This window comes from Terrapene carolina, unplaced genomic scaffold (assembly GCF_002925995.2).
Source record: "Terrapene carolina triunguis isolate 2854851 unplaced genomic scaffold, T_m_triunguis-2.0 Scaffold97, whole genome shotgun sequence".
In the NCBI taxonomy this organism is placed as follows: domain Eukaryota; kingdom Metazoa; phylum Chordata; order Testudines; family Emydidae; genus Terrapene; species Terrapene triunguis.
Window position 1 is genome coordinate 2,230,808 of NW_020664448.1, and position 26,579 is coordinate 2,257,386.

The following is a 26,579-nucleotide window of genomic DNA, read 5'->3' on the forward strand; positions in this document are numbered from 1 at the left end:
CCAGCTAGCTCCCTGCTCGAACCACTAGATGTCTTCACTAAGACAAAGCTTCCATGGGGGGCGGGGTTGGGACCTGATTTCTGAGCAGTGGATCTACCTTTTGCTTTCAGGGGACTAATTTTGCTAGTGGGAACTGTTGCCCGATCTTTAGATTGTGTATTAACTATACTGATTACTTAAGAATCCCCAGTTTTCACTTTGAGGGATGACAGGTTCTTGTCCCAAGATCAGGCCCAGTATTATTTAAATTATTATATAGTTGGGAACCCCGATGTGCACAGGTGCAACACTCGCACTATAGGAACCCTTTTATAGTGACAAGTTTAGTTTATTCATACATTTAGCACAGTCACGAACACCCCAACTCAGTAAGGTAGGTAGAGATACTACAGGATGTACCTCTGCACACCCATCTACTCACACCATCCCTTGTAGAACAACCTGAAATGTTTGTCATTGTCTTCCTCATCACCATCCCCTTCCCCATCATCACCAGTGGCCATCACTCTGGCACCTCCCAAGGGCTACATCTTTCTCTCCTACCGCCCCTAGACTGAGATGCCACTTTTATAATATGTTATGCTGACACTGTTATGTTGGATGCATATTCAGTAGGAGATTTCACCCCCTTTCCTTATTTGTATTTCCTCACCTTACTAATGTTGGAGTGTCTTTTTTCTATAGATTAGTATATCAATGATCTCAATTTATTATCATATACATCAATTTGTTACCATGGCCCTTTTGTGGTTAGGTATCACATTTGTTATTTCTTTCCTAACTGGTTATTTCGGTTCTTTCCAAGTTGTGGTGTATCTGTTACATTTAAAAGGGTATGAACTTAGGAAGCCCTCTATGCCAACCTACTTCAACGTATCTTCTATGTTAAGGTCGCAGCCATATATGGACCTTGATGCTTTAGCTCATCACCATCTATCTAGGTGAAAGGTCCCAAACATATGTGTGCTAATTTTGACTTAGCTCAACATACAGAATGTGGCCTGTGGGTCCCTTGAGTTACAGCCAAAATATACTCTACTATAGACCTATAAACCTACATAAAACAAATAATCAAACCCATAAGAAAATAAGAAACTTATAAGAAAAGATATGTAGGCAAGCAGGCTAGCCTTAGATGTGTGTTGTGTACCTGTTATGTATGTCAGTTTGTTGCCAGGACACTTTTGTGGTTGACTCATGTACCTGTGGTCAGAACTTCCCCTTAAACTCTATTTTCAGCTCCCCAAATACTGGGGTTTTCTGTTGGGCCATTGATCGGTGCAAAGTTTATCTGTTCAGAGATTATAGGTCTCAAGACTTATGCTAACTTGCTGAAGCTAATGTCTTACAGGATACAGGTCTGTACGTTTCTTGCATTACTGCTGAATATGATGCAACGCAGAATAGAATGCAAAGCAGTGACTGTGATAAAGGCAAGCTAGCCCACTGGGCTACTGAATAGCTCCCATTGTGAAGCTGACTTTAATTTTTAGTAACCAATTTGCTGCAAAGCGCTTCTGTGTGCCTTGTTTGATTTGCAAAAGCACACAGGATACAGGCTTCCATTTGCAGGTTATTTCTTCATAGAGAGCACCAGCTTTATGCTTGGCACGGTGCAGACCTGGAGAAAAGACGCACACCCTGTTCCAAACAGCTTGCCCTGTAATCCAGGCACACGCAATACCATTCTGTGCTGTGCGCAACGTACTGGAGGATGGTTTGGGCACAAAACAAGGAGGGTGTTGAAAGCTTTCATGAAACATCTGTGGTTTGAAGAGGGGTGTGATGAGGTGTGAAGCAGGTCCCTGGAGGCGCAAGGAAGGGAGTATTCCAATCATTAATGGTAGTGTGGAAAGAAGTTCTTAAGCAGATAGTGAGAGAAGGCTACTAGGCGGGGTGCTTGGGAGCATCCGAGGATGTGTCTACACTGCTATTGAAAACCCGCAGCTGGCCTGTGCCAGCTGGCTCGGGCTCGTGGAGCTTGGGCTGAGGGGCTGTTTAATTGTAGTGTAGACCTTTGGGCTCAGGCTGCAGTCTGAGCTTGGGGGCCTTCCTGACTCGCAGGGTCCTACGGCCTGGGCTCGAGCTGGAAAGTCTACGCCACAATTAAACATTCCCTTAGCCCGAGTCAGCTGGCACGGTCCAGCCACGGGTTTTTAATTGCAGTGTAGACATACCCATAAAGACCAGGAAGGGGGAGGGGTGTACTGTAGGCAGGGGTGGAGGTACGTTGTGTGAACTTGAAAGCGAGAGGAAGCTGGTGAAAGAATTCGTGGATTGGCCCAAAACCAAGCAAAATTTGGCAACTTTGGCTGTGTATTGATTTGACTTTTCAGGTTCAGGTGAAATTTGGGGACCTTCAATTTCTGTAAATTGGAACAGAAAAAGGTGTCCATACACCAAAATCCACAGAGCTCTGACTCAGCGGTGTATGGAAGCACAAGTCTGCAGGAGAATGAGCGCTAGATGGAACACTACTAAGTGTAATATATACACACATGCAATACACAAACACATCATAATTGATTATGGGACAGATTCCACATGCTCTCAATACACAACTCCTGTTGAAGTCAGTGGGAGTTCTGTGCCTGGGGGGAGTTTGCAGGATTGGACCCTTAACTAGCATACGTGCAGGGGATTTGAATTCTGCCACTTTCCTGTCTCTTTCCTCTTTCCAGAATGTGTTGCTATTGGGAGGTGGTGGGTGGGGAGGTAAGGAAGGTGGGTGGAGAATGTCTGCTACTGAAAAACAAGTTGTTGATTCTGAGCACAACATATGTTTCGTGGCGAGGAGTCTGGTATTTTTCAGACACATTCCAGGTGGCTGGTGGGTTTGGGTGAGTAACACCAAAAGAGAAATGTTCGAGAGATCAATTGGTGATTGCTGCCCCCGCCACCCCTGTCCCTCACAAATTCCAAACCAGACTTGTCCGTGTCTTCCCCTTGAACTTTCCAGATGCTGCGAGGTGGGAGGCTGAGCAAAGGGGTGGGGCTGCTGAAGGCCAAAATTCAAATTTGTGTCTTGGTTTTTTTTCGGTAACTTAGGATGGCTGAAATCAAATGCCATGTCAGGGAAATATCTGCTCCATGCAGTGTCAGGATGGAGTGGCCTGTATTTGCAGGGCAAGGTGTTCGAATGAGGGTCTCTTCCATGATCCTATAAAGAGTTAAGGATCATGGGCCAAGTTCAGAGGCCATATGTAAGACAGTGTCAACTAGATTCCTTTAGACCAAAGGCTCCACCTTCACATGCACCTTCTTCCCACTCCTCTGTATTACTCCAGCTTGGTTTCCTTTGCATATCTGGGGGCTGAGAGGGAGGAAGGTTCAAGGGAGTCTGGCCCTACCTGTACACATCACCCCTGAATTTGTCCCCAAGTTGGTAGTGGATCCAATTAGAACTCTCAAGCATTCTGTTAATTGCCGTCCACTTGGCTGATGTACACGGGCAGGACACCTTTGCTGTGTCACCCAAAGCTCTTTGGCCCAAGCAAATGAGTTGCAGATAAGCAGAGTGGCAATCGGCGTGCCTTCACTGTTCTGTCGACAGGGTAAGGGCCTCGGGGTGGGGTGGGGGATACTTCTGTTCACAGGCTGCCTGGATCAAATGCACACCCCTCTGTCCCTGCTGTTATGTCCTGGCCAGAGCCCCTGAATGGGTTGTAACAGTAACCAGCAGATACAGGTGCTAAAAGGAATGAATCATGCACACTGTTGAGGGACATGCAGACAGAATACAAGCAGCCTCCTATATGCTGCTGAGAGTTTCCTCCTAGAGGATCTGCTAGAGCAGAGAGCTCAACAGGAAGGTCGCTAGTCACTTCTGTGTTTGTAAAATTCCACCTGCTCCAGAAACCCACGAAGGCTAACCCAATCTGACCAGCCATCAATGCAGCTGTGGAATTTCCCCCCTTTCTTACTGTTCGTGTTGCAAAAACAACTGATCTTCATGTTTCACTTCTGTGACCTGCGTAGGTTCAGTAAATCCCGTATGATCAGGAAATCACTGGAAATAATGCATGAGGCCACCTCATTTGGTGGTGAACGGAGAGATTTTTGACTAGGCCAGCCAATCCAAGCCTTCCCCTCCCTCCCGTCTGAAGAAGGCCTCCCAAAGTTTAGAAGTGGGTCCCTACAATTCTTACCTATCAGACCTTCCCCTCCAGTGCAGTTCAGACCAAGTTTAGCCTTAATCCATCCCTGACCCCCTTAGTGTAAACGTCACATCTCTTTCTTATGGGCAGCTGCTGAGAGAAACTTCACCCTGACTGTTAAGGTAGGAACGAGAGGAAACCATGTCATTGCACTGTGAATGTTTATTGCTGTGAATGTTTATTGAGCATTATGCTCATGTGTGCGCATGCACCCATTCCTGTCACCAAGGACCTAGAGGCTGGTGTAAATTCATTGGTGTCTGACAAATTACACAGATCTGCCCCTTACAGACTAGAAACAAGCCATATGGTGATTATTCAAGAGAAGGAGAGACAAGGTGGGTGAGGTAATATCTTTTATTGGTCCAGCTTTTGTTGGTTAGAGAGACACGCTTCTTCAGGTCAGCTCTGTGTAAGCTCGAAAGCTGGTCTCTCTCACCAACAGAAGCTGGTCCAATAAAAAAATATTACCTCACCCACCTCATCTCTGTAATATCCTGGGACCCTCATGGCTACAACAACAGTGCATACAGGAGAAGGAGGGTACAGGGGTCGTGCATGAGGAGGAACTGCTCGAAGGGGTGGATTAGAAAGAGTAGGGAGGGTGCAGGGCAGATGAGGACATGGGAATTATTCCAGGCTCGGGAGAATTTCTTTCCCAGGTGAGAAGTATTTCTCTGAAATAATGAGAACAGGTTTTTTGAAGGCTTTTTTTTTTAAACAAAACAAACCCAACAATGAAAAAACTTAACTCTTTTCATGGCAATGGACAATGTGTCTGGAGTTCAAGCAAATCCAGATAATGGTAGGAGTTTTGTACTGTATGTTTTGTCTAACCTATGCTGTCTTTCTCTCTCAAAGACTTTTTGGTCTTTCTTTTCTTTTCTTTTTTTTTTCTCTCTGAAATTTTCTGTAAAGAATCCAGATCCAGACAGTACATGAGATCAAGGCACAGAGCAGCAGCATCCTCTGCCAGACGTACAGTGCAGACTGAGATACCAGACAGAAGAGAACAATGTTCTGACGCATTTGCTACAATGTTCTTTGTGATAGAAATGATGGATAAGACAGATGTGGCAGGCTAAAGCTGAAGTTCTTTCTGTGCCATCATGAGGCTATTTTAACCTTTTGCCTTCAGTGAATCCAGTGATATTTTTTTTTTGGCGCTGTGCATAGACGCGTTCATTCTGAATACTTCCAAGGGCCTGCAAAAGATGCACTGAAATAAAGGGGGGAGCAATGCATTGGATCCTATCTTTTTGGTGTTAGGGCTTCATAAAAAAACCAAATAACAACACCAGCTAAAACTTGCTAGGTTCCTCTACGTAGCTCTCTCAGCGCACCTCAATGCAGGTGAGCAAGGGTGTTGTCATTTCAGATGGTGATTCTCTCCCAGGGAAAGTCATGTTGACCTGTGCCCAGCTTTGAGAGGTGGCTGCTTATTGGCGTGTCCTTGTACACCGTGGTGGTGTGTCAGCAGGACACAATGCCAAACTGCTGGTTTGGAATCCTTTCACTTACTGCAAGCTAAATTTGGAGAACTGCTCTAATAAAAGTGGGAAGACCCTTGAAAATGCAGTGTAGATGACAACCCTTCACCCTTTTTTATAGAGTCCCCGATATCACTGATGTGGGAGCAAATGCCCTGGCTAGGGCTTTCCATGCTTACTGCTGAGAATCTAGTCTCACCTACTGATGCGAGTGAAATGTTCTTGTTTCATCAAATGCTTCTCAGATGATTCATATTTTGAAGCCTGCTCCAAGAAGGGAAAAGAAAAAGGCACTGGTCAATTTCATGGAATGTTTGAGTCTGGTAATCTGTCTGAATCCATAAAATAGTGGATGATTTAAGGCTGGGTTTAACCAGTGATCAGTGTGGTTGCTGCCAAGTTAATTTTTGTCCTGGGTGAAAAAAGATTACGTTGACTTCTCTATAATCAGGCCTGCCTCACTACCCTGTGGGATGGGCCTGGATTGTGATATGGTTCTGTAGAAGAAAGTGGTGCAGTGTGTAACGCTGATTACAAAATATGGTTAGAATGCAAGTGTGAGTGAATGGGAAGATTCGAGGCCGATAATACTCTCTATACATAAAAATCGACAGAGTCCTGTGGCACCATATAGACTAACAGACGTATTGGAGCATAAGCTTTCGTGGGTGAATACCCACTTCGTATTCACCCACAAAAGCTTATGCTCCAATACGTCCGTTAGTCTATACGGTGCCACAGGACACTGTCACTTTTTACAGATCCAGACTAACATGGCTACCTCTCTGATTCTATACATAAAGCTGTTTTTCTTTTTGTATATACTTCCCCTTACGGGAAGCATTCATGTTTGTCCAGATCGTCCCTTCTCCTATCTTAAAACAGTCGCACTGAAAAATGTAATGTGTTTTGGTTCAAAATTAAGCTTGTGGTTTTGAATGAAAATAGAATCTTTCCATTTCTGAAATATCTTTTTGTGACATCTCCATGACTGGAGGCTTGCAACCCTGGTAGCCCTTTCTCTACAGTCCTCTGCTAATCTTTATGGATGAATAGTCCTTTTGATCCACGCAGGATACCATGTTCTCCATGCAAGATCTTTTTTCTGCCTTGTATTCTTCTGCCATCAACCTTCCCTTCCAGTGCCTGAAAACATGCATTGCCCACTGAATCCCTTAAAATGGGTCTTGCAAATTGAATCTGTCTCTTCATAGGGTCTCTAACCAGAGTTTGTTGAGTTCAGATCATCTCTAGTACATCATTTCAGCAAAGATCAATCATCTTACCAAAATATGTGAGCTTGCACCTTTTGATGCAGAAAACATCATTTAGTGGAAACTCATTGAAATGCAAAATTCAGGAGCTTCAAAATGGTCGAGAGGGCTTTTTTTGCAATATTGTTCAAACTAATATTTTCTGTTTCAGTACAACCTTAGTTGCTAGGTAACTTTAACTTCGCTCCCTGTTGGATTGTTACAACCCATAGCCAATAGGGTATCACTTGTATTTCAAGTGGGCTCTGTGTCCTGACGCTGACGCTCTATTGCTAAAGAGAGGGCTGAATAGAGTGTCAAGGTTTAAAAAGGAAAATCATATACTGGAAACACATTTGTTGAAATGGCATTTGCTCTGAGATTGAAGATACCATTCCTGTTTAGAGAACAGCGGGCAAGTGTGAGTTTAGGATATAGAAAGGCAGCGTGGCCTATAAGAGCAAGGGGTAGGATTCTGAGATTATGGTGTCCACTACTGAAATCAGTGGGGTATCATGGGGTATAGCTGATTGACAGCAGAATTGGACCAATGGGGCCTGTTTAGACTTTGCCATTGATTGCCCTTTGGCAAGTCACTTAACCTCTTTGTGCCACAGTTTGCCCATGTGTAAAATGAGGGTAATACCAAATCCATCTCACAACGGGTGTTGCCAGACTTACTTCCCCTTTGTAAAGCACTTAGAGAACCTCAGATGAAAGGTAGTATGCCAAGTGGACTATACAGCAACAGTGTTCATATTAGGGATTTGATTTGTAAATACTTTCTTCTTTTGTTTCAGATCGGCCTGATGGCGACCTTGGTAGTTACTGTAGTAACTATGTCTTCTATAGCACAGCTTTGTGACGATGAATGGGAGATGATAGTTATTTCAATGCAGGTAAGTTGCATGGTGTGTTTGACGATGTAAAGCCTTGTTGCAAAGAACGGTGCTTGTTCTGTAGTTTTCAATATATAGAGTGAAATCCTTGCTCCAGTCAGGTCAATGACACAATTCCCATTGACTTCGGAAGGGCCAGGATTTTACTTACAGTCTCTATCTTTGGAGTTATTAATTCTTAAAAATCAGGCTGAAGCAGAGCTATAGAGCTGGATATATGAAATATTGATCTGGGTGTCACACAAAGCCCTCTGAAGTCAATGGCATATTGGGCTGCATTAGTAGGAGCATTGCCAGCAGATCGAGGGAAGTGATTATTCCCCTCTATTCTGCACTGGTGAGGCCACGTCTGGAGTATTGCATCCAGTTTTGACCCCCCTCCCCTTGCCCCCCCCCCCCCACACACACGCTACAGAAAGGACGTGGACAAACTGGAGAGAGTCCAGCGGAAGGCAACGAAAATGATTAGGGGACTGGAGCATGTGACTTATGAGGAGAGGCTGAGGAAACTGGGCTTATTTAGTTTGCGGAAGAGAAGTGTGAGGGGTATTTGATAGCAGCCTTCAACTACCTGAAGGGAGGGTCCAAAGAGGATGGAGCTAGGCTGTTCTCAGTGGTGGCAGATGATAGAACAAGGAGCAATGGTCTTAAGTTGCCGTGGGGGCGGTCTAGGTTGGATATTAGGGAAAACTATTTTACTAGGAGGATGGTGAAGCACCGGAATGGGTTACCTAGGAAGGTATCTAGGTGGAGTTGGAATCTCCATCCTTAGAGGTTTTTAAGGCCTGGCTTGACAAAGCCCTGGCTGGGATGATTTAGTTGGTGTTGGTCCTGCTTTGAGCAGGGGGTTGGACTAGATGACCTTCTGAGGTCCCTTCCAACCCTAATCTTCTGAGTCTATGATTCAATGAGACTCCAGCAAACTCAATTAAATAGTTATGTTATTTCAGTTTGTGTAGCTAGGTCCCAAATTTTGAATCCTAGGAGTGCAGACCTGGAGCTTTAACTTTCCTCCTGGCCTTAAAGGGGAATTCCATTGACTTTCTTTAGTAGCACTGTGCTCCTTTTTAAAAATTAATTAAAAGAAGACCCTTGATTTCTTCAGAGCAAGTGGAATTTTCATGCTGTAAGGCAGGTGAATAGTGGGGGGAAATTATTGCCAAATATTTTAGTGAATCCTGAATTGCTTTTTGACCAGCCACTTTTTCACCTCTCTTTGTTCACTTCCCCAAAAATGTGTTGAGCGGTTTGGGTTGGGGTTAACTATTCTTTGTAGGAATACCCAGATGCATGTGCAAAGAAAGGGATGCATACATGAATAAGGCTATTCCCTATTTGTGCCAGAAGTGACTTCCCCTGGTTTCTGAAGATTTAGTCATGCAGTTAGGGAGTGGAAGCAGTACAATGTGACTAAGGTAGCCAGTCACACACAATGAAGAGTGAAGTGTCAAAGCATATGCTAGATAGTACTTAGTCCTGCCATGAGTGCAGGGGACAGGACTCTCGAGGTCCCTTCCAATCCTACGATTCTATGATTCTGTAGATGGCGAATGGCCATCAGGCTACGCTATGTGTAAAGTTATTTGCTGGACAATCTAAATAGCCAGAGTTTTGTATTTATAATTAGTATTAATATTAGATAGCAGCAGTGGTAAGGCAGAGGGGGAAAGGTGATGGGAGTATGAAGACCAGGCTGCAAAATGTGTATTTGCAAAATGTGTATTTCCTCCTGCACACTTGTGTGTTTAATCTGCTGTTTTAAGTAGGGCTGTTTCCAATCGATAGCAGCAGCAGGGGAACCTCGCATTGGCCTTTCACTTGTGTTCACAGTGCCAGAACTCCACAGCTTTGCATTTTTTGATGTCCAGACCACACTGGCAGGCGAAGGGTGGTGATGTCTGAAACTGGGTACAGACAAAAGCTGATGGAGGTGTAGGGACCCCTGGAGCATGGGGTTGCGTCCCTGACCATCTTGGCTAATAGTGATTGTTGGACCTGTCCTCCATGAACTTAGAGCCACTTTGTTGCAGCAGCTAAAGAGCACATGGGATCTGTCTCAGAATGGGGTAGGCAGATACTGTGTGGAGACTTCACTGTTCAGCCGAGAGAGCTTGTCTTGAGACTCTACTGTGTGTGTGTGTGTGTGTGTAATAACTGTTTGAAAAGTTAAGTGACACTGCCTATAAAATACCTTTCATTCAGTCCTTTTTTTGTTTGTGTTCCCCTAGGCCACAGCTCCCTTTCTGCACATAGGAGCCCTGGCTGCAGTCACGGCCCTGTCTTGGTTGATAGCTGGGCAATTTGCAAGAACAGAAAAAGCCAGTGAGTACCAACCTGACTTCACCTTGTTTGCCCACATACCGCTGTCTGCGTGTGTGCTGAGATACGTTCCGAGTGATGTGTTTTTAAAGAACAAGATTGGCTGTCGGCTGACATGTTCCTATTATCAAGAACAGCCGATTGATCTAGGATTTGTGCCCTTGAAGCTACTTTCTCAGATCTACAGACCCTCTACCATTCAGAAGAACTGGGGGAGGTTATGGTTACTGGACAAAGTTGGATGGAAGCAGGAGTGGGCTGGCCCAGTCAGGCAGTAGTAAGCCACTCACTGTTTCTCTGCCAGTAGATGCACGCTATAATGGAAGGATGTGAAAAAGCATTTTCTAAAGCCTTTTTTTTTTTTTTTTTTAAAGACTTTGCCAGCAGTAAGAAAGAAGTTAATTACAAATCACTCTGCTGGAGCGTGGTGTTCTTACATATACAGTATCACCACAAAACTCTCAACCCAAACAGCTCACTGGCTCCCCATTCATTTCAGTTCATAAATACCATCCTTGTTTTTAAAAGCCTTCATGTGCTTATTGCTTGTACACCTCTACCCCGATATAACGTTGTCCTCGGGAGCCAAAAAATCTTACCGCGTTATAGGTGAAACCGGCGGATCAAAGCAAGTTCGATATAACGCGGAGTGCGCAGCCCCACCCCCACGAAGCGCTGCTTTACCGTGTTCTATCCGAATTCATGTTATATCGGGTCGCGTTATATCGAGGTAGAGGTGTATTACAGTAGTGCCTACAGGCCCCAGCTGAGATCTGGCCCCATTACTCTGTCAGTGGTTCTCAACGCACAGGCCACTTGTGGCCGAATCAGCACGCTGCTACAGCCTATGTGACATTCTCAGGGCCATACAGGTAGTCTATATATTTTGTGGATAAGGCCCATGTAACACACAGAGAGCTGCATATGTGACCCACAGTGGTTAATAAGTTGAGAACCACTGCTCTATATACTGCACAAATGCATAGTGAGACACTGTGCAGGCTTCAAAGAACATAATCTAAGGAGACACAGGGTAGAAAGAGAGCAGAAAGGTGAGTGGTAGAGATGGGAATCGAACCTGTAACTGGTTAAGAGATAGCAAACAAAGGATAGGAATAAATGATCCATTTTCGCAATGAAAAGCAGGGTCCCCCAAGGATCTGTACTTGGACCAGTGCTGGTCAACATATTTATAAAGGATCTGAAAAAAGGGGTGAACAGTGAGGTGGCAAAATTTACAGATGATACAAAATTATTTGAGATAGTTAAGTTCAAAGCTGATCATGAAGAATTACAAAGGCATCTCACTAAACAAGGTGACTGGGCAAGAAAATGGCAGATGACATTCAATGTTGATAAGTACAAAGTAATGCATATTGGAAAAATAATCCCAACTATGCATATAAAATGATGGGATCTAAATTAGCAGTTACAACTCAAGAAAGAGATCTAGAAGGGATAGCTCAGTGGTTTGAGCATTGGCCTGCTAAACCCAGGGTTGTGAATTCAATCCTTGAGAGGGCCATTTAGGGAACTGGGGTAAAAATCTGTCTGGGGATTGGTCCTGCTTTGAGCAGGGGGTTGGACTAGATGACCTCCTGAGGTCCCTTCCAACCCTAATACTCTATGATTCTAAGTCATTGTGGGTAGTTCTCTGAAAACATCCACTCAATGTGCAGCGGCAGTCAAAAAAGCAAACAGAATGTTAGGAACCATTAGGAAAGGGATAGATAATGAAACAGGAAATATCATAATGTGACTCTCTCAATCCATAGTGCGCCAACACCTGGAATACTGCGTGCAGTTCTAGTCACCCCGTCTCAAGAAAGATGTATTAGAATTGGAAAATGTGCAGAGAATGGCAACGAAAATGATTTGGGGCATGGAACAGCTTCTGTATGAGAAAAGATGAAAAGATTGGGACTGTTCATCTTAGACGACTAAGGGAGGATATGATGGAGGTCTATAAAATCATGAGTGGTGTGGACAAAGTGAATAAGGAAGTGTTATCCCTTCACATAACACAAGAACTAAGGGTTGCCTGATGAAATTAATAGGCAGCAGGTTTAAAACAAACATAAGGAAGTACTTCCTCACCCAGTGAAATGTGGAACTCATTGCCAGGGGATGTTGTCAAGGCCAAGAGTATAAGTGGGTTCAGAAAAGAATTAGGTCAGTTCATGGAGGATAGGTCCATCAGTGGCTGTTAGCCAAGATGGTTAGGGCCGGCTCCAGGCACCAGCGTAGCAAGCTGGTGCTTGGGGCGGCACATGGAAGGGGGCGGCACATCCGGCTCTTCGGCGGCGGGTCCCTCGGTCCCTCTCAGCAGGAAGGACCTGCCGCTGAAGAATGAAGTGGCAGCAGTAGAGTTGCGGCAGAAGTGCCGCAGATCGCGATCGCGGCTTTTTTTTTTGGCTGCTTGGGGCAGCAAAAACCCTGGAGCCGGCCCTGGCCACAACCCCAGGCTCCAGGTGTCCCTAAACCTCCAGATGCTGGGACTGGATGACGGGATGGATCACTTGATAATTGCTGTTTTGTTCATTCCCTCTGAAGCATCTGGCATTGGCCACTCTCCGAGACAGGCTACATGGACCATTGGTCCGACCCAGTATGGCTGTTCTTAACCCAGGTCTCCTGACTCCTAGTCCAGGGCCCTGTCCACTAGACTAAACTGCCTCTCCTCTAATCTAGCTTCATGTGTAATCTATCTGATCTCATGGACCTTGGACCTTTCTGCTGCCTTCACCATTCCCTCAGTTCACCTGGCACTAGCCACCTCTCTTTGCCTTCAGCAAATATCAAATATATTTTCTGAAGGGTTCAGTTATAGAGCCTATAAAATTACTATGCCAGTGCTGTAAAAATTCTTTTAATTAGTAATTGAAGGGTAGTGTGAAATGCAAGTCTTGGGAGGGTTTGGCACTTGCAAAAGATTGCCAAGAAGTAGGTGTTGAGTATGTGGAGGCAGCGGCTGAGCGAGAGGAAGAATATTAAACATGTAAAGAATTCATATTAAGAGAGACTTCTCCAAAGGAAAATTTGGTGTAGTTTAATTTACAAATGGGAAAGCTGTACATGTTCAACAAAGAAAAGAAAAGAAATTATAAAATAAAATACAGTGTGTAATTATTCTGCCAGTCAAGATGGGAGGTAGTAGATAGTACGTGTTCTTTGAAGTTCTCTTCTCTGTATTGTGCTCTTAGCTAAGCCAGGAAAAATTGCCACTTATTAGCTCTGCTATTTCCTCTTATTAAAACTTTATAACCGCCTAAGGCATCGTTCATAGAGTAACTTCCCCTATTACACCACAGTATCACAAAATGCCTTGCATATACAGGGATCGCTTTACCCATCACTGAAATGCAGTCACCTCAGGGGTACAATGCAGCAGCTGTTCAGTGGTACAAACCTGCATCACGCTGCAGTATAAAGACAGGAAGTGAAGAACACTTCATCAATGGAAACTGCTAAGGGAAAGTAAGGAATGCGAACACAAATCCACAGCACAAGGAGAAAGTTGCATCTGTCTTGCCCACTTGACCATAGTCACTTGTAGACGTACTGGCTGTTGCCCACTGTCATTGGCACAGGAGTCTACTGTTCTTGTCCCTTTTCAGGAATCAGACTCTTTAGCTGTTCTTTTTCCCAAATCCAGAAAATACAGCTCAAAATAAATTGTCTCTTTATAGCTCTTGTTGTTTATAAGTTCCTTCCTCTCTTAGAACTCACCCAGAAGGCTTCCAAGGCCAAACACAAAACACTGGATTAAAAGAAGCAATAAAAGCAATGAGGAGACGGGAGGAGCTCTGCCAATGAACTCGTTCAGGAAACAAGATAAAATGGGGTGGGGAGGATGGGACTCCTCACCACGGCAGAAAAGAAAGGAGAGGAGAAACTTAATCCAAGAAACAGCATTGTCTGTGTCTGCCTCCAGAGTATAAAATGTCTGTTGGTGATTACAGAAGAGAGCGATCCCCTTCACTTACCTAAGTGACACTTTCCCCCAAGATCTTCATTGCACAAGCAAATAAAGACTCCACAGAGCTGAGAAACTGCAGTTCGATTTTTCTAGCCGCCTTGGTTTGATCATAAAATGTGAAATCTTTATTTTTCAATCAAGGCAACTTACTGCTGGTGGGTGAAAGGGGCTGAAGGCTAATGGGCTCCAGTCATCTCCAGAACAGGAACACAACAGTTGGATGAGAGATGCCTGATGCACTCTCTCTGTTCTTATACAGCATCCCCAATTTGTCAGAGATTGTGGCTTGCCCAAGATCATGTAGGAAGCTGGCTGTGGTTTCCAACAAGGAGCTAGTTGTTGGTGAATGTTGTGGTGTGGGAATAGAACCTTATTGTGAGTCCCAGTCCGGTGAGTCACCCACAAGGCCACCCTCCAGTGGGACTTAATGCTGAGCTGAAGGAACTACCTTTGGGAGGCGAGATGCTAGTTCAGATGCCGTGTACATGCAGCCTGTGGCCTTTGCTGAGATGTCGCAAAGGAGCTAGCCGTGGCGATTTTGCAGTGTGGAGCACAGACACCAGCCTCTGCGCATGGAGTATCCCCATCCACGCACAGTTCTGCCCGTTTTGACGCACTAGTTTGGGTGCTGCCTGCAATGGACTCTCCCACCTCGCCCTCCCTCTCCCATTGCTCAGCCCCGCAAAGAGCCCCTGCAGCATCAAGGATCTACACATGAGCAGGATGTGACAGGCTGGGGGCGATTCCAGCCCGGGTGTTATCCCCTACCAGCCCCATGGGGGGATCTACTTAAACTGGTGCTTTCTTAACTTTCAAGTGGACTCTTTTCTGTGATGTGAAGACACCCTTAGGGTAGGTTGCCAGGAGCAGCGATCAGCGGGGGCACTCTTGACAGGGAGGTGGTGGTGAGGGCACGAGGGCCTGGAACCACTGTGGAGGCACAGGGCCTTCATGCTAATCACCCTGGCCTCTGGTAGGTCCTCCAGGATATGAGCGTCTGGCTGGCAACCCCCTAGCTTTGTCCATGGAGTGGATGGGGGCAACTTTAGGTGGAAAAACTCCTAGGAAACTCCGCCACGGGAATCGCACAGGTGACTTTCCACGCAGTGGGATGGTCACTAGAAATGGGACTGAGATTGCAACACCGTTTGTCACCGCACGTGTCTTTTAACTGCCGCAATGACTTTGCTCACGACTCACCTGGACCCTATAGGTGAAAGGCTTGCTGCTGTTCCATCACGTACACCCTGATTCATCCAATTCCACCCGTAAACAGGGTTTGCTGGGACTCCCATTCCTCACGGCGTATGTACGGGCCAGTAGTGTGTCTGGTTTTCTGTAACCACAAACGCTTCCCATTCTAACTCAGAAATACTTTCGATCCTTTATCAAACTCTGCCACGCTACTTTGGAGCAGTACCTGCCATCATCTTGTTATAAAAACAGACTTCTCCCTTTGTCTCCTAAACTCTGCACCACAGTTAGAACTCTGTGTCCAGGAGGCATGTGGTCCCAAGATTCATGGTATTAAAAGGAAAGTGATGCCTTCAGCTGCCTCCCACATTGCTCTGTGAGGATAAATGAGTGTGGTTTTCTAAAGAGATTAATGGGCTTCCTGGAAATGAACTTTAAATTTCCCAGCATTTGTGGCTAATGGTGAGATTCGGCTTCAATCCCATTTCACAATGGTGCACGTCCTGTGATCTATGCTGAGTGATACTGACCTTTCTCATGCAGGTCAGTGATCAAAATCTGTCCTAGCACACGTATTTCATTTGGTATTCGCCTAGGATTTGGATCACTGAACTGCGTCAGCTCAATCAGCGGAGGTGGATAGGAGAGGAAAGGGTCTTTCGTACAGACAAAATGGGCGAGTTGAGGCTTGGTGGAATCAGAATGTATACTTCTGGGGCAGGGAAATCCAAGTGGAAAGAGCCACTATAGAGTAATCCAGAGCAAATTGGAATTACCTAGAAGTTTCCAGTGATGTCCCTTAGCTCCAGAGCACCACAACTATGTGATGCTGTACCTCACGGTGGCACCTAGTTTACTGATCTCCTGTGCACTCAGGAAGGACTGGAGCCCAAGCCGGGGTTATCTCATTGTCAACTAATTTCTCTCCCACACTTACATTCCAGTCTAATTGATTGGCAAGTAGGTGCATGCTTGAACAAGGATATTAGATGGCAAAAGCGAAGGGCCGTTTATAACTCCGAGTCAGCAACTGTTGCTTCTCCCAAGAAACAACCGCGGTAGCATTGGGTTCAAGTGACTGTTAATATCCCATCAAGTTCAACGTACCTGTCATCCTACCTAGTGCAACTCGGTAGGGAGCTAGGAGTACCTCTGCGGTGGCTGTCAGCACCATCTTCTAAAGATTCCCGTCTCATTTGAGTGAAGTCATTGGAAGGCAAAGGAATGCTGCCCTTTGCAAAGCACAGGACAGGACAGATCAGGAGGTCTGGGTTTTGTTCCTGAATCGGCCATAGACTACTGGTGTTGCCAACTCTCAAGATTTTATCATGAGACTTGCAATATTTGTTGTTTCTCTTAATGCCCCAGCTCCTGGAGTCAAGTAATTATGTGAGTCTTATATTTTAATTGAAAGCTAAATTTCTAGCTCTCATGACTGTAGAGAAAATCCCTAAAATGCGACTCAAATGTACTCTGGAGCCAACGTAGAGAATTTTAGGAACCATTAGGAAGGGGATAGATAATAAGACAGAAAATATCATAATGCCACTATATACATTCCTGGTATGCCCACACCATGAATACTGTATGTGGTTCTGGTCACCCCATTTCAAAAAAGTTACATTAGAATTGGAAAAAGGACAGAGAAGGGCAACAAAAAATGATTAGGAGTATGAAATAGCTTCTGTATAAAAGAGATTAAAAAGACTGGGACTGCTCAGCTTTGAAAAGAGACGAGGGGATATGAGAGAGGTCTATAAAATCATGAATGGTATAAAAAAAAAACAGAATAAGGAAGTGTTGTTTATCCCTTCTCATAATCCATGAACCAAGGTCACCTGATGAAATTAATAGGCAGCAGGTTTATTACAAACTAAAGGAATAGGTTTCAGAGTAGCAGCCGTGTTAGTCTGTATCCATAAAAAGAACAGGAGTACTTGTGGCACCTTAGAGACTAACAAATTTTTTTGAGCATAAGCTTTCGTGGGCTACAGCCCACTTCATCGTACGATGAAGTGGACTGTAGCCCACGAAAGCTTATGCTCAAATAAATTTGTTAGTCTCTAAGGTGCCACAAGTACTCCTGTTCTTTAAACTAAAGGAAGTACTTCTTGCCCCAGTGCAGTCAACCTGAGGAACTTGTTGCCAGGGGATGCCGTGAAGGCCAAAAGTATAACTGGGTTAAAAAATTATTTAGATCAGTTTATGACGGGGGCGGCAACTTTCGGCATGCGACCCATCAGGAACGGCGAACCGTGGTGAACCGGCAAACCACGGCCACTGGGAGCTGCGGGGGGCCGTGCCTGTGGACGGTCAACGTAAACAAAATGTCTCACGGCCTGTCAGCGGATTACCCTCATGGGCCGCATGCCGAAGGTTGCCGACCCCTGGTTTATGGAGCATAGGTCGATCAATGGCTATTAGCCAAGATGGTCAGGGATGCAACCCCATGCTCTGGGTATCCCTAAGGCTCTGACTGCCAGAAGCTGGGAGTGGATGACAAGGAATGGATCACTTGATAATTGCACTGTTCTGTTCATTCCCTCTGAAGCATCTGGCATTGGCCACTGTCGGAAGACTGGATGCTGGGCTAGATCAGCCATTGGTCTGACCCAGGATGGCTGTTCTGATGTTCTTAGGGGGCACTGTCTGACTCAAGGTGTCTACTGACTGCAAAACAATACAAATGTCCCCTTCACTGTCCCCACCAAACACTACACCCTATGGTTCTTTGCAACCTCAGTGCATCCCAGAGTATCTTCCCCCTTTTTTAATCCCACCAGAAATCCCTCTTTTGTGCCCACCTTTCTTGTAATAGAGTTGATTACTTACAACCCCTCTAGAGTCTGACATTATGTCCCCTCAATCATCCAAAAGAACTTCTAAGGCCTGGTCTCCATTTAAAAAAAAAATTGCATCTGTTTAAATTGATTTCAAACTGGTGCAAATCCTTAATGTAAACACAGCTAAACCAGTTTAACCCTTGCTTGATATTAGTTTGCTTTGCACGTAAATTAACAAATTATGCTAAAGCTATTTAAATGTGCCTACATTATTATGGGTGTGCACCAGTTTAATTAGACTGATTTAAAACTAAAGTTAACTTGTTGCAGGCTTGGAAGTGATGCAGTCATAGAATCATAGAAGATTAAGGTTGGAAGAGACCTCCGGAGGTCATCTAGTGTCCAACCCCCTGCTCACACTAGGACCAACCGCAACTAAATCATCCCAGCCAGGGCTTTGCCAGTCCGTCCATCTCTCCACCTCCGAGACAAAAGACTGGGAATCAGGACCGCTGGATTGTATTTCTGGCTCTCGCTGACCTTCAGCAAGTCACTTAGGGCTGGTCTACTCTACAAAGTTAGGTTGGTTTAATTACATTGCTCAGGGTGTGAAAAATTTCACACCTTGTGCGATGTAGTTCCGCCTATCTAAGCCCCAGGGCAGACACCACTCAGTACCTGAAAGAACTCTTCCATTGATCTAGCTACTGTCTTTTAGGGATGCGGACTGCCTACAGCGCCGGGAGAGCTCTTGTCAGCATAGGTAGTGTCTACACAGAAGTGCTACAGCAGCGCAGCTTCAGCAGTGCCACTGTAAGGTTTCAAGTGTAAACAATCCCTCAGAGAGGCGGATTGACTACAGACATGGAAGCACCCCTTCTGTTCTAGCAAATGTCTACATTACAACATTACAGCGGCGCCGCAGCTGTGCTGCTCAAGGGTTTATAGTGTAGACCTATCCTAAACCTCTTTGTGTGTTTGGTTTCCCTATCTGTAAAATGGGGTAAAGCACTCTGAGACACTGGAATGGGATGCATCACTGGCCAAATACAAAGCATTGCTATTCTTTGTAGCTGGAGGGAATTGTCCATTATGTTTGGAGAAGTAGTACCATGTCTTTCGTTTGTTTTTTCTGGAGCGATTTGTTCTGAACCAGCATTTTCACTGGCTGCGTTTGTGTTCAGCTTCACAGATGTTGATATTCACTGCATACTTTGCCGTCGTAGTTGCACTTTACCTCGTTCCCCTCACTGTCTCTTCCCCTTGTATAATGGAGAAGAAGGATCTGGGACCAAAACCTGCCATCATTGGCCATCGTGGTGCGCCAATGGTAAGTAGCTTCACGTTTTAATCCATTTGTCTGTGCTGGGTTTGACCACCCTGGAGACTAAAGTCCGCTATCCCTAGGACATGTGCAGCGTGACTTGGTGCGTGATCTTGGGCATGTCATTTAACCTCAATGTACCTCGGCTTACTCATCAACCTACCTACTTCACAGAGGGTTGGGAAGCTTGGTAAATTGCTAAGTACTTAGAGATCCTCTTATGAAGGGCACTGTTTTGCTATGGAAAGGCGCCTGCTCTGAAATTTCCAAAATCCTTCTGATTTTAGTGGCTCACTGTTGCTCCCCACGAAGCCTGCTAAAGAGAGTTTGAAAGGCTCTGAAGTTACGTTGGGGGCCCCCAAAACTTTTCTGTAACCCACATTAACCTAGCTAGTGTGTGTCTTCGTCCTTCTGTGTGGCTGAATCATATAAGAAATATGTTCCTGCCTATGACTTAATGGACTTGGTCTTTTAGCTCACTGGTTCTCAACCAGGGGTACACGTACCCCTGGGGGTATGCAGAGGTCTTCCAGGGGGCACACCAACTCCTCTAGATACTTGCCTAGTTTTACAACAAGCTATGTAAAAAGCACTAGCGAAGTCAGTACAAACTAACATTTCATGCAGACAATGACTTGTTTATACTGCTCTATATACTATAAACTGAAATGTAAGTACAATATTTATATTCCAGTTGATTTATTTTATAATTATATGGTAAAAATGAGAAAGTCCACAATTATATTTTTATGTCTGATTTTGTAAGCAAATAGTTTTCAAGTGAAGTGAAATTTGGGGGTAGACAAGACAAATCAGACTCCTGAAAGGGGCACAGTAGTCTGGAAAGGTTGAGAGCCACTGTAATTAGCTCAAGCAATAGAAACACATGCTTTTAGATAAAATAAAAAAAAATCAAGGTCCTAGATTCCTTTCGCTGTTAGGACTTAGGCAGGGGTATTTAAAAATGCAACACAAGAAAATATCTTTGGCGGGTGACATTTTGTGATGCAATGTTTACACGTGCCGTGCAATGCAAGAATACAACATTGTGGTGATGTACATAAAAACTAAAAAACGGCAATCCTAAAAAACTGCTTTGTGGTTGGTTGGTTATTTCCCAGTGGATCAATACCAGTATATATTTCTTTTGTGGCTAACCAAACACCACTGGCTCTCTGCACCTCCAGGCCATGGTTGGTGCATTTATAAATAACTAGGTAGAGCAAGCCAGTTTTTGGAGATAATCCTGTTTCTTCTGATGCTTGCTTATTCTGTGCCTCTGCTGATGGGCGTCTTGAAAAGTCTGAGATGGATCCAGTCCTTTTTTTGAGGTAGGGCTTTTGCCAGCAGGCCAGTCTGTTATGCTTAATTCTTGGGAGTTTAAGTGTACGTTGCAGCCATTAACAGATTAGCTGCAATGGCAGTTGGCCATCTGAGGATATTGGCATGCCATTTCTTCTTCCTTCTTGGAGTTTGTTCCATACGGCTGCTTCACGGGTACAGCAGAGCACCGCATGACTGGCTTTCTCCTTGCTTCCCAATAGAGTGCTCTCTGTGACCATTCATTTTGGTAGGAGGGGAAGGAGGAAGCAGGCTGCAGTTTAATCGTTGGCATGAAAACATTTTATCATTGTGTGGCTTCCATAAAAGCAACTCGTTCTTATGGACGATAGAATTTGTCTGGAAGGCTCGGGCCCACTGAATCCCTCTTGTGATTCCATCATCTACATCAGCGGCTCCCAAGCATGATTGGGTCACGTACCACCTCTTAAAAAGTTGTTGTGAAGGTAATGACTGGAATGCCAAGCTCACGTACCACCAGTGGTGCACATACTACGGTTTGGGAACCCCTGATCTATCATGTTTGCTGTACAAAACGCAGAACCTTCCTTTCGTCTAATGGGCTGATATTACATTTGCCTCTTTAATGGCTTTTTTAATAACTACTTGTTTTCAAATTTTCTGAAGACATAAAACCAGGGAAGATAGAAACCAACTTTATACTTCAGTCTGAAATTCCAGCTGAATCTGAACCAAGCTTGGGGGAGGGGGGGTTGTTTTTGTTTTTGAGGAGCGGTATGCGGGTGGAATAAAGTTTCATTAGTGGGAAAGTACACTTTTTTCTCTGGCTACGTTTTATATGGATCTGGCTGAGCCCGGAAGTATCACAATAGCTCTATGATATTCTGGTCTCTGATTATTTCCTGCCTAGCTGGAAGGCATGGAAATTTGTCTGGAGACTCTTTTGCTATTAGATTTCCTGACTTGGAGATTTGGATAAATTTCCATATGCTTATCTGACCAAACCTCAAACCGTATGAGGATTCATGCTTCGCTTTATTTAGTTGCACTTCTGTGGGGTAATGGTATTTTTGTATTACATGATAAAAAGGCTACTGCTAAAGACCAACTGGCTCATGTCACATGATTTTCTCCTTCCCTTCACCATAACCTAGTAAATAAAGCCAATCACTATACAGTATCTATTGTATAGGTAGTTAGTTTATTTTAATGCTTCACAGAAGACAAGATTAGAAGCAAAATTGTAACTTCTCTGAGCTGTGAAATCAGTAGGATAAGAAACTGGCAGCTACATTAAAAAGAAAAATGAGAATGAAGGCGAGAAGTAGCTATTTTTTGTACTGCCCTCCTCTTCCTAGAACTACCCTGAGTATCACCTTGAGTCTTATTGTATATTTCAGGGGTCTCTTCTAAGCGCCCCTTGTTTGAATTATTCTCTCTTAAATGCTGACGCCGCACCAGATTCACTTGTCATACCAAGTGTATTTACTTTCAGCCCTAATTATTTTAAAGCTTTGCCAAAAGGAATTCCACTAATAGTATCTAATTTTCACAAAAATACTTGCTGTGCTTTGTCACTGAACTAACTATTTTGGAGAAAATCTTACTACGTGTAAATTACCCAGCGAAAGGTCTAAAGAAACTGTGCTGCAGAACACCGACAACAGTTCTCCTTTAAATAATGTAGAAGGTCTCCAAAGCTAGGGAGCTGGAACCTGGGGCAATAGTAGATCTGACAGATAAGAGCTGATAATACTTTAGTGATTATATAGCCGTGTTAATCTTCATCTCCAGAAAGGGGCAGACGTGATTTCTGGGTTGTGCTCAGAGAGTCAATATTTAATGCTATATCATGTTCATTAAATGTCCGTTAGACTTAGGGTTTTTTTAATTTAAGATAAACACACAAAACAAAGATTTAAGACAGGAGTGTCATGCCTGTTTCACTGCATGTACACCTCTACCCCGATATAACGTGACCCGATATAACACGAATTCGGATATAACGCGGTAAAGCACTGCTCCGGGGGGGGGGGGGGGGGGGGCTGGGCTGCGCGTTCCGGTGGCTCAAAGCAAGTTTGATATAATGCGGTTTCACCTATAACGCGGTAAGATTTTTTGGGTCCCGAGGACAGCGTTCTATCGGGGTAGAGGTGTATTTATTCAGTCCTCTGATGGATTCAGGTTCAGCAGAGTATAAGTTTTCATTTATTAAAGTATCTAGCCCTTAAAGTTGCAAAGATAACCCTTTTTAATATGAGTGGATGGATGCAGGGATGTATTAACCCTGGGAGATGTGAACTGCTCCTGTTGTCTAAACCAGGAGTTGACTCTGAATCCTACTGATGCTATTTTAATAATAATAATAATAATAATTAATAATAAATGGAGATATCCCATCTCCTAGAACTGGAAGGGACCTTGAAAGGTCATCAAGTCCAGCCCCCTGCCTTCACTAGCAGGACCAAGTACTGATTTTGCCCCAGATCCCCAAGTGGCCCCCTCAAGGATTGAACTCACAATCCTGGGTTTAGCAGGCCAATGCTCAAACCACTGAGCTATCCCTAAGGGCCAGATTATCGCATAATATAGGTGCAGAATTGCATGCTCGCAAAATTACTGTTGCTCTGTGTGTAAATGAACAATGGTACAGGAAAGTGGCCCATTGTCATCCGAGGGGAGCATCTCTTTAGATGGTCGGGAGCATGTGGCCTTAAGTTTTAGCCCCAAACAGTGCTCATGGTACAAGATTGTAGGTTTTTGTTTCAAAATTAACGTGTCAGATTTTTGGGGCAGGAGCCATGGTTCCCTGTGTGTTTGGCAGGAAAGGTGCAGGTGGCAGGAGAAGTGTAGGGGTGAGGCAGAGGATGAGGGAGGTGATGGAGAGCAGTGTTCAGGCTGTCAGAAGCTGGGAATGGGCGACAGGGGATGGATCACTTGATGATTACCTGTTCTGTTCATTCCCTCTGGAGCACCTGGGACTGGCCACTCTTGGAAGACAGGATACTGGACTAGATGGACCTTTGGTCTAACCCAGTTTGGCCGTTCTTATGTTGAACAAACAGCACAGTGGGTGGAGCCTTTGGGTACCACTCCAATACTTATAATCAATAATAATGGAGCACTATAGTTAGTTTCTGTACTAGCCCGATGAGACTGCACCCAGAATATTGTGTTAACATCTGGACACGTTATTACCTTAAAGATTTAGGTAAATGTAATGGATTTCAGCAGAAAGCCACTGAAACAATGAAGAGGCTGGAGGGACTCTCTTCCAAGGAAAGGTTTAGTGTCCAGGAATGATGACTAAGTGAGGGGTGGAGGGCAGGAAATTGATTAGGGTGGTTCAAGGAGTAAAAGCGAGGAATATTGGGTTACAACTACAGGAAGTTTTAGGCTGAATATTACGGAGAATCAGATTGGGTCATACCTATTCGTGCAGCCGTCTCCTGCGGGAAGTGGCAAACGGGAGTGGAGAACGCTCAGCACCTCACGCTATAACCCAGCACAAAGGACGCATTCAAGTGCTTTAGCGTGCAAGTTGCATTACTGTATCAATGTCCATTTCTCCCATCCATATATATATATTTATATATATGTGTGTATATATATGAGGTATTGGCAATTTACGCCATGAGCAAAAGTGGCAATTAGGTTCCTAACTCCCATTGATAGTCAATAGGAGTTAGGTACCTGTCATTTATGCCATTGAAAATCTCTGCCAAGATCACGTTTCTGGTGAGGAGGAGAGTTCCCTGGTTCTTCTAGAACAGTGGTTCTCAACCTATTAATCATTGTGGTCTGCATATGCAGCCCGCAGTGTGTTACCTGGGCCGCAGGTTGAGAACCACAGCACTCCCCCACCCCCCATTGCTATTCCCAGTGCCCCCAGCCCAGGGACCCTTCCACAGAGTGGGGCAAGGAGTGGAGCCCCGGTAGTGGGGCTAAGCGGCAGGGACCCCGGACGCTGTTCTGCGGGGCCGGGCGGCTGCCCTGATCCAACCCCGCTGCCAACCCTGACCCCTATTTTGCAGGGCCGGGCGGCAGCCCCAACTCTAACCACGGATCCAGCCTCAGGGGGCGGGTGGCATCCTCAACCCCACCCCGCCACCAACCTTGACCCTGACACACTGTGTGGGGCCAGGCAGCAGCCTCGACCCCAGACCCTGCCGCCTTTTAGTACACAGCTGGGCTGCAGCTGTGTGCTAATTGGGCCGCGTGCAACTCATGGGCCGTGGGTTGAGAACCACTGTTCTAGAAGGAGCAGAACCTAGATTTGGGGTGCCCAGCCTTTAAGATTGGAAGAATTATGCATCACTGCTTTTGCATAAGCTCAAGTGTAGTAAATATGGTTGTTGCATCAACCTCCTGCTTCTTTTTAGATGTTAATCTTGAATGTGTGTTTGTTACTTTTGTGTCAGAAGTGAGATTGTTAACGATGGGCCTACCTGGTGGTGTAGGTAAACAACGGGAAGATTTATAGTGCCAATAGCTTAGCATCATAGATGCATCTTTCTGGAAAATTACATGGTGCTTAATTTTTACATCCTTTCATTGAGACCAAATGAGGCACTGGCGTTCTAAAGCAGCGTCAGGGTGGTACTGTGGAAACAACCAACCCGAGTGCACAGTGGAGACAGGAGTGGTTCATAATCACGGTGCTTGGGTCTCCAAATAGCAGGGAAGCCAATGCTCTTGGCAGAGCACCTAGACAGCTGTTTTTCCAATAGTGTTTCTTAACAGCATTGACAAAGACATAGTGATGAAACACTGTCTGCACGTTGTAGGAAGTGCACTAAAGAAAAACCACTCTGATCTGGAATACCACATTTAGGCTCCTTGTTCTGTCCCCATAGCACACGGTGGATATTTTTGTGCTGTGTGGAAATGCTCTGCACTGAGGAGGGTTTTGTCAGGAATGCTGACTTGCTGATTTATTGTATGTTCACATTTACAAAACCTTTTTGAGCCAATTGGAAACACCCAACGCTTGAGTGGAGGCATGGAGGGGACCTGCTTCTAGTCTGAAGCATCCTGATGGGCAGCCAATTTTTAATCGCTCTGACAATTACATTGTAGTTTGTTTATATCCCCAACAGGCCGGGCATTATGGTAGCAACGGGAAATTTACCATGAAGTATATCATTATCACACGTCTCGCCAGTAGTATGTAAGCAGCTTTCCACACCAGTATGAAGCTATGATCCATTCCCCAAAAAGCTCGTGTATCACTGAGTTCTTTCAGTCTCTATCTGACAGTCTCAGCGCCAGGTAGTGGGAGCCGAAAAGTGTTAACAGAGAACAGGGACTGCTGCTCACAAACGAGCCCTTGAATGAGAAACAATGCGGGGCAAGTATGTGCAGGGAAGCCTTGATCGGAGCAGCTACCTTCTACCAGGGTTATGGCTTATGGGAGAACCTTCTAGCCAGCTGTGGTGTTCTGGCTTGTCCATTCCTCCTCCCTCGCTGGAAAGTAAGGCATGTGATCTGTAATAAGCTGCAGAAAACAAATAGCCTTTTTGCACAGTGGAAGAATTAAGTGAACAGAAAAGAACAAAGGTCTCAAAATGTTCAAATGTGGGTGTCTAAAATCAGGAATCCAACTACACGTGGTGGTAAGTAAATGTGGCCTGTTATTCAAAGGAGTCTGATCATTTTCAGCTCCCGGTGACTTCAGCGTAAGGAGAGGATCCACTGAAATCAGACAACATTTATTCAGTTCTCTATCCTTAGGCACCAAATTTAAAACTTGGCCGGAGCGATGTAAAGGATTGTAACCAGAGATGTCGACTTCCTCTACGTACCGCCATCACTGATGTAACTAATGAATCCATCTAGAGTCTGTCGTCCAACTGAAACCTTAAAACAATAATAAAAAT

The 26,579-nt window shown here is 44.8% G+C and overlaps 1 protein-coding gene across 3 annotated transcripts in view; it reads left to right on the forward strand.

Annotated features, from left to right (window-relative positions):
- Positions 1-26,579, forward strand: part of GDPD5 (glycerophosphodiester phosphodiesterase domain containing 5) — a 308,105-nt gene that overhangs the window by 229,503 nt on the left and 52,023 nt on the right. For all 3 annotated transcript variants that reach the window (XM_024205078.1, XM_024205070.1, XM_024205087.1), the window contains 3 exons: positions 7,701-7,799; positions 10,028-10,121; positions 19,259-19,404. In XM_024205078.1, the coding sequence (XP_024060846.1) occupies positions 7,701-7,799; positions 10,028-10,121; positions 19,259-19,404 (339 nt within the window). The remainder of the gene's footprint in view (positions 1-7,700; positions 7,800-10,027; positions 10,122-19,258; positions 19,405-26,579) is intronic.